The sequence below is a fragment of the Miscanthus floridulus genome, chromosome 1 (assembly GCF_019320115.1).
Source record: "Miscanthus floridulus cultivar M001 chromosome 1, ASM1932011v1, whole genome shotgun sequence".
Classification (NCBI taxonomy): Eukaryota; Viridiplantae; Streptophyta; class Magnoliopsida; order Poales; family Poaceae; genus Miscanthus; species Miscanthus floridulus.
Window position 1 is genome coordinate 197,132,367 of NC_089580.1, and position 8,606 is coordinate 197,140,972.

The 8,606-nt window shown below is 46.0% G+C and overlaps 1 protein-coding gene across 1 annotated transcript; it reads left to right on the forward strand.

Moving 5' to 3' along the window:
* Positions 1-487: 487 nt before the first annotated feature.
* On the forward strand, positions 488-1,724 carry LOC136449623 (glutathione S-transferase F10-like). The gene is made up of 3 exons (XM_066449732.1): positions 488-776; positions 874-922; positions 1,023-1,724. The coding sequence occupies exons 1-3, from the start codon at positions 624-626 to the stop codon at positions 1,499-1,501; spliced, it is 681 nt and encodes a 226-aa protein (XP_066305829.1). The 5' UTR covers positions 488-623; the 3' UTR covers positions 1,502-1,724.
* The last annotated feature ends 6,882 nt before the right edge of the window (positions 1,725-8,606 follow it).

Genomic DNA, 8,606 nt, shown 5'->3' on the forward strand with positions numbered 1-8,606 from the left:
TTGTAACTCTTCTTTTGGTTAAAAAAACTAGAACTTCTGAAATACCTGATTTAAAGCGTAAGAACACGCTGGTATGCTCTTTATTCTTTTTAAAGCCTAAGCACATGTAGACATGTCCTTTGTTCTTAACTTGCATCCATTTAACATTTGGATTCTATCTGACTCCATACCAGGGACACTGCTTTTGCCCAAAACCTTATTCTTGTACCCTGACAGAAGCTACAAGATCCTCTTTGCTGATGTTACTTGTAGTTGATGCCATATTCTTTTTTATCTGAAACCAGTTCTCATGGCATATGGTCATAAACCTTCTATGCATTGTGCAGTCTCCCAAACTTCTGTTCTGTATATTTTATGTTTCATTGCAGTGCAGAAGTGAAAATAAATAACACTGTTTTGTATGCATTGTTTTACTGGTAGAGACAATATGATTGTTGCAAGCAAGAATCCATACCTCCCCTTTGTCTTTACACTTTCCCTTTTCCATTTATGTGGTGTCAGGTAGCAAGGCAAGCATTTCATCTTTCTTGTTTCTTTAAATACCTGGTAGTGAGACATGTTGGCATCATCCCTCATTGTCATTTGACAGCTTGAGCTAGAGATCAAAGAAATCAAAGGGAAGCATGGCAGCAGGCTTGCAAGTGTTTGGCCAGCCGGCATCTACTGATGTTGCCAGGGTTCTGACATGCCTGTTTGAGAAGAACTTGGAATTTGAGCTTGTCCGCATCGATACATTTAAGACACATCACAAGCTTCCTGAGTTCATTAGGCTGCGGGTATGGCACTTGCATCAGTTTTTTCTTTTCCTTTTTGTGCTCAGTTTCGGTACTCAAATAAGTTCAAAGTTGCACTTATCCCGTTTGCTATTTACAGGATCCGAATGGGCAAGTGACCGTCAAGCATGGCGACAAAACTCTTGTCGGTGAGTTACGAGTATTACAGTGGCTTATATGAATAAACATTGAGCACACTTGGTTTCATTTGCTATAGAGTATTGAAATGCGAACCTTAATTTTGTGCAGATTCAAGGGATATATGCCGGTACGTTTGTAACCAGTTTCCAAATGATGGAAACAAGACCCTTTATGGATCTGGTGCTCTAGAACGGGCATCAATAGAACAGTGGCTTCAGGCAGAAGCTCAAAACTTTGGCCCTCCTAGCTCTGCACTTGTCTTTCAGCTGGCATTCGTTCCTCATCTCAGTCATTTGGGCATTCGTCAGGACCCTGCTGTTATTGCTGAAAATGAGGATAAACTGAAGCAGGTCCTTGATGTTTATGAAGAAATACTCTCCAAGAATGAGTACCTGGCTGGTGATGAATTCACCTTGGCTGACCTTTCTCACCTTCCAAACTCGCACTACATCGTAAATACTGAAAGAGGAAGAAAGCTTTTCACTAACAAGAAGAATGTGGCAAAATGGTATGACAAACTCTCCAACCTCGAGACATGGAAGCAGGTCGTCAAGATGCAGAAGGAACATCCTGGCGCATTTGAGTAATTGCTTAACTTGGTGGGTTACGAGTTTACCTTGAATGGCTTCATCGTTTGTGTCAGTATGGCTCTGCAGTGTTGTTAGTGATCCATTGTTTTGCCCATCAGTGTTGTCGTGTCAACCAAAATAATGTGAAGCCCTACTGTGATGCATTATCTTTTTGTTCTGAAACGCATTTGTCTCCATGTATTGAAGGGTCTCTGATGAATAAAATTGTCCCCTTGTCCTACATTCTTGTGAATTATTGTCTATTTCTTCTATGGGCCAATTTATCATCACGTATAAGCTCAATCTTTTACCTTGTCATGTATGCTCAATACTTCATATTTTTACTGATGTTATCGAGAAATATAGTAGAAAGTCTGTTCTAACTGTCAGTTGGTATTCCTTCTGTTTGGATAAATCAAATGCCTAGTTTGATGCGCCTTTGATTAATTGTATGCCATAAAGTCAAGATTTGACGCCTTTTGGCGATTCAAAGTACATGAACAATTTTGAACTCGAATGTACTTGCAAGATATCAAAGTACAGACTACAGAAAGCACATAGTGTCTGCTTGACTAAAGGCCATCAGAAAGCACATAGCGGAACTTTCAAGCGTCCAAATCACCGGAACTCGCAGCCTTGTTGGGTGTGTCTGCAGCTCATTTACTTAAGAATCCTGCTGACTGCCAAGCCAATTCTTGAAACTGAAGTACTGAACCGTAGTTGTTTGATAGCGAGCCTGAAAATTTTCATGGACAAATCCAATTTTTTTTTAAAATAAAAACGTTAATGGATCTGAAAAATCATTGTGCAGTAATGGGTACCAGTGGGGCAGTTATCTAGTTTGTTTTTATTCTATTTTTGAAATCCAGATTAGTTCATTTAAATGAGTTTTAGATCGGACCCACTGACCCAGAAAAAAAGGACCCACTGACCCAGAAAAAAAGGCTTAACTTGGCATTCCTATGCACAAAGAAGAATAAATTGGCTTACATCCTCAAAATTCTAGGAACCGGATGTTCTGGCATGTCTTATCTTTTTTTCCCCGAAATGATAGCAAAAGCTTTATTTGTGTCCCAAAATGATAGCAAAAACTACATTCCCGCTGCCAAACGCAAACTAATAAAGAAGGTGAAATGCAGAAAAACAGGAATGACAACATACCACCACCCACCTACATGACAACCATCATAACAAATAAAACCTAGCTGAAGCCCACCACAGCATTCGTCCCCAAGAGCTACTGCCGGAAACCTCAAATTTGCCGAGTGTTTTTATGTTTGCCGAGTGTATTCCCTCGGACACTCGTCAAACAAATTCTTTACCGAGTGTTACCCTAATAACGCTCAGCAAAAAAAAAACACTCGGCAAATAGGATGGTTTGCCGAGTGTCAAACAAAAAACACTCGGCAAATATAGGTTTACCGAGTGTCATAAAAAAACACTCGACAAAAAAAAAAGGTTCGTCGAGTGTCAAAAAGAACTCTCGGCAAAGAAAAAATGAATAAAAAAAAACCCGTCGGCCCTAAACACGCACGCACGGGAGGCCCTTCCCCACTCGCCCTTTCCTCTCCCTCACTCGCCCTTTCCTCTCCCTCACTTCCCCCACCGGCACCTCTCTCTCCCTCACTCGCCATTTCCTCTCCCTCACCTCTCCCTCTCCCCCACGGCAGCCCTGGCGATGGCTCCTCCCTCTCCTCTCCCTCTCCCTCTCCCCCACCAGCGTAGGCAGGGCGCGGACACCTCCCTCTCCTCTCGATCTCCGGTGACGGTGGCGCATGGCTCTCCCTCTCCCTCTCCATCGAGCTCTGTCGGCGCACAGGGAGGCAGGATCCGGCCTCGGCATCGGCGGATCTGACGGTGGCGCACGGGGAGGCGGGATCCGGTCCCAGCGCGGGCGGATCTAGCAGCGGCGACGACACATCCCTCTTCCTCTCCCTCGACCTCGGCCGGCGCACGGAGAGGCGGGATCCGACGACAGCACGGGCGGAACTGGCGGATCCGGCGACGGTGGCGCACGGGGAGGTGAGATCCGGTCCCAGCGCAGGCGGATCTAGCAGTGGCAACGACACATCCCTCTTCCTCTCCCTTGACCTCGGCCGGCGCACGGGGAGGCCGGATCCAGCCACAGCATGGGCGGAACTAGCGGATCCGGCGCCCCTCCCCTTCTTCCCCGCCACTGAGCATGGACCGGGTCACGACGGCCCCTCGGTGGCAGATCCAGTCACGCGCGGGGCGAGGCCTTCTTCCCCGGTGGCATCGGCGTGGTGGTGGTCCTGGCGGCGCGGGCTTCGTGGCGTGGCGGCGGGAAGCAAGGGTGGCGTCCTAGTGCTGGCGGCTGTGGGCTTCGTGGTGTGGCGGCGGGACGCAAGGGTGGCGACGGCCGGTGGTGGGCGCGGCCGACTTGTTTTTTTTCGAAAAAAAAGTTTGCCGAGTGTTTTCTGGGCACTCGGCAACGTCTTTGCCGAGTGCACGACAAAAAACACTCGGCAAACTAGCGTTTGCCAAGTGTCGTTTGCCGAGTATTTTTTGGGCTTCGCCGAGTGCCCCTGGCACTCGACAAAGCTCCTGTATCCAGTAGTGAGCAACTCTGCACACCACAACAACATCTACCAGGAGGAGGGGATTCCCCACAGTGATGTCTTTGTACATCCACATGTGCCACCAACGCTGGCCTAGAACCCAACACTAGGGTTTTAGTGAAGCCCCCGGGTTAGGGAAGAGGAAGTCCTCACCACAATGCATTAGTGAGAATGTGTCAATGTTTGACCACCGATAGCCTGCCACGGGAGTACCCAGGGCAGTATGTTCGGGCTTCAGCGTATGCAGAACTCGATGGTTAATGCAAGAGACAGTCGATTTATCCTGGTTCGGGCCCTCGACCGTAGATCGAGTAATAGCCCTACATCCAGTCGGCGTTAGCCTTTGCGTTGGATTGATTGTAAAGTGTTGTGTTGTACAACTGTCGTCTCTGAACCCCCGATCTAAGGAGCCATGCCCTCCTTTATATAGTCAGGAGGCCAGAGTCCTAGTCGGTTTACAATGAGAGTTCCTAGTAGGATTACAGAATAATACTACTACTAAGATTACAGGGGAAGAATCCTAGTCAGGCTAGTTCTTCTCCCTTCCTTGCGGGGTATCCTGTGGGTCCCGCATCGACAAGCCCCCGAGCACTTCATGGTTGAGTTCTGGAAGCCTCGTCTTGTTCTTTAATTTCAAGTCTTGTCGAGCAGGAACAAGCATCGTCCGAGTGTTTTCTTGAGCGAAACCGTGTAGCGCTTCGTGAGATCTTCGCGTGGTGTGTACCTTTTTTGAAGAAAAAAGTACCCCCATTTGGATGTAGCCCCTGAGCCTCTTGCTGTTTGGTACAAGGAGCTTGAGGGTATTTTCTTGAAATCTTCCTGATTCTTCATTGAAAGGTTCCCCGGCTTCCTTGTTGAAAAGGGCTCTGATTTAGCTGTGTTCGGGTTCTTTTTGTTGGAAAGAGCTTGGATATAGCTATGTCCGGGTCCTTTTTATCTTGTGGCCTTGAAGTCGTCTGTCTTGAAGAAGTGTTCTGAGTGATGTGTGCTTTTTTAAAGAAAAAAGCGCACTCACTGAGTGTAGCCCCCGAGCCTCTTGCTATTTGAAACAAAAGTTGGAGGGTCTTTAATCTGAGTTGTTTGAAAAAACTGTATATTTTTCCTTTTGCAGCCCCCGAGCATATATCCTGGTTGTTTTGTTCAGGAAGAACTCGGATGCATAGTCTTGTCGTATTCTCTGGTAGTCTGCTGTTGTCAAATGTGGTTGTATGGTGGTGGTTGAGTGTAAATGCCTTTTGTTCACGGGTTGTACTGTGTTGGTATATTCTTCCGAATATGCTCGTCTTCGAGTACTGTTCCCTCTCGCCTGAGTCTTCAATTATTGGGCCCTGTCTTTTCACTGTGTCCTTTGTTAGGCTTGTTTCGTTGGTACTCCCAGTCCATGTGCACCGCTCCTTTGATCTATATATACCCTCCCGGAGTGCTTGTTTTCATCCATTGAACATTCTGTTGAAACCTTCGTAGTTATGAATATGGTAGTTTGCGAAGTAGAGCAGCCCCCGGACATGTTTTGTAGTTCCTGTGTGTCTTGTCGTAGCTAGAGGAAGTCTTGTGATAGGGATTAGAGGTAGGCTAATCCCGTAGCAGCATTGTACCAGGATGTACATGGCGGTAGTTGGAGGAAGTCTTGTGATGTGGGCTTCGTTCCTTCATCTGGCAGTTCTGGGTCGATCCTCGTCACCTGTTGTAACAGAACCGACCAATTAACAGAACCGTAGCAGCATTCCTTTCCTGAACCAACTGTCCAATCATGCGGTCTGCATTGTTGTTGGCTTGAGTCAACGTATGCACCCGCTGCATAGCTCTATCACCTCTCTCAATCGCCTGGTTTCGCTGTAAGTTCATATCAGCTAACTGCTCCTGCAAACTAGCTATAGCACGTGCCTGTCTCTTCTTCTGCTTTCTCCCCTTGATCTTATCCTAACCACGTAAGCCAGTCAAAGTCTAGTAGGTACTCTCAAGACCCTCATACGCTCTGATGGCGGCAAATATAGCACTCATAGCCTGATTGTCGCTAGCCTGTCCCTCAGCTGGACATCTGACCAAGGCACTTCCCTGAGGCTGAACCCAAATAGCATCACGAGGATCATCCCTAGGAAAAGTGCCAGCTAGAGCTGCTGCAAGCTCACTGGGAAATCTACTCATGATATCCCTGATGACACGGAAGGCTGCTCCCTCTGCACCCTCAGTAGGAGTGTGACCCTTAAACTCCAAGTGCCAACCATCCCAATCTAGAGCATCACCAAGAGCAGGAACCGTGATCTCTACCACTGCAAGTCCATCCTCTGCTAACTGGCTCTCATTCCAAGAGTACACCGGCTCTTGACCCTCTGGGTACCCCACATCATGGAGCACTCTCCAAAGCAAGGTCAGCATGCCAAACTCGCTCAAGAAGGTGTTCGTGGTGCGGTGCTCCCTCAGGGCCAACGGACGTCGAGGTGCTCTTCCTCCGGTGGACTTACGGGCGGTTTGCTTCGTGCGGGCCATCTATAGCAAAAGTTCTTTTATTACCCCGTGGAAACATATTTTAGGTGATACAACTTTTATCAAAATGAGATAATCAATTTATAAGGGGAGAAATGCATGACATGAATGAAATGCACAAGTAATATGATGTATGTACGTGCCGTACGTTCTCACAAACTTATGAAATAAATAATTTCTAGCGACGAATTCGGTGGCATACAAACGATCTCTCAAATATGTAGCTAATACGTTCTACATGATAGCGTTGTTATGTACCTGCAGAAGATTCATTTCAGCCCAATTCCCAATGAATGCATAAAAGCAGTAAATTTTATCTCCACGCTCTACACGAATCCCCAGATACGTGTACAACGGTAGTAACTACCCGAACCATCGTCCTATTGACGGCATCGCCTCAACAGACGGAAGACCCACACATGAGATACCTTTGTAAAACAAGCATAGAACATGTAATTACTCCAGCATCATATAAGCATTCACCCTAGATCGGCGGTGTATCCGATCATGCTCTCACAACTCACACTTACCGAGGCGTAGAGGCAATTGATCCATACACTACCACTCAAACAAGTGGCACTCATACAATAGCACGACGTATGAGCGACGAAAGAGAAATATGATGCAAGAACCCCAAGTCAGTACTTAATTAAGCCACCTAGAGTCCTTAACTGGGCATAAAGGATATGACCACTAGCACACTTTATAGTTTGAAAATCACGTTTTTGAAATGCCTTTTTGTTTTAAATACACTTGTGAACAGTAACACACTAAACCATGCTCTGATGCCAGCTGTAACAGAACCGACCAATTATACGAAATTAAGTAAGAAAATCATCCGCTAGAGCAGACAATTTAGCAAACTTAAGCCCGTATAACCCGGTAGTCCGTGAAATCATGAAGGATTTCAAACCAACTTACATACCAGCCAAGATCGTAATAAGTTTAGCGGTCACCATCACATATTACATAAAAGTTTGCATCTCAGATACATCAGAGTTTAAACATAGTTATTACAAAACGAGTTCAAATAGAAGTAGCGGAAGCCATTTGTTCAAAACCACACGCACTCACACGGAGTTCAATACAGTGCCAGCTAATGATCATCTCCAACAAAAGCATCAGACGAGACGTAAGGAATGACCATGCCCATGGTCCTAAGCATCACCCATCGCAGGATAAAGGCAGTTGATACAGTAGCCGTAATACATCTGCCCATCTACAACAAGTGGGAATAAAACCCTGAGTACGAGAAGGTACTCAGCTAGACTTACCCGACATAACCGAAAATATGTGACACCAAGGATTATGAAGGCTTTATAGTAGGGTAGCTGACTCATTTGCAAAAAGAAGCATTTTTAGCATTTCAAGAACCTTTCTAAAAGCATTATTGTCAAGTTAATTATTATTAACCTATCGACTAGATTTGCACCTATACTAGAGCAAACATGTGATTAAGCAAATAATGATAACCAATGATCATTAACAACTTCCATATTGTCATATTCATTATAACTGTCCAAGTGTTCCATTAACATTACTACAATGAAGTAACTCAAGTCAAGTGCTCACTATCCAGGAGCGATGGCGATTCGAATCGATTCCTAACCAGCTGGTGATTTATTCCTTACACAAACCTCCCTCACCCGCTAAAGTGAGATATTGATCACCGAGTCAACTATCTAGGAATCTCAAGTTTGCCAGGAACCACATGTACCCGGGGGCCGACCGACTGCACTTTGGTCTTATCATCTCGCCCCCGTGTCCTACCACACCTGCTCTGGTACAGTGCGCTGCGGGCAATCTACTCGGCCCGAATAATCTCCCAGCTTCGCGGTCAGAAGGTACTTTATCCGGCCAGCTAAATGTAAGGCATGCATTCAACATGACTCGAGGCCCAACAACGGTCGGTCCTTAATCGACACAGACGGAAAGCACTATAGTCCAAAACTCTGTAAGTCTCCGTCCGGTCTCAACTTCATTTAACACTTAGTTATACCATGACTACATAGTTATCCAAGCAGATCCAGGTAACCACCTATAGCTCGCAGGTGACAGGA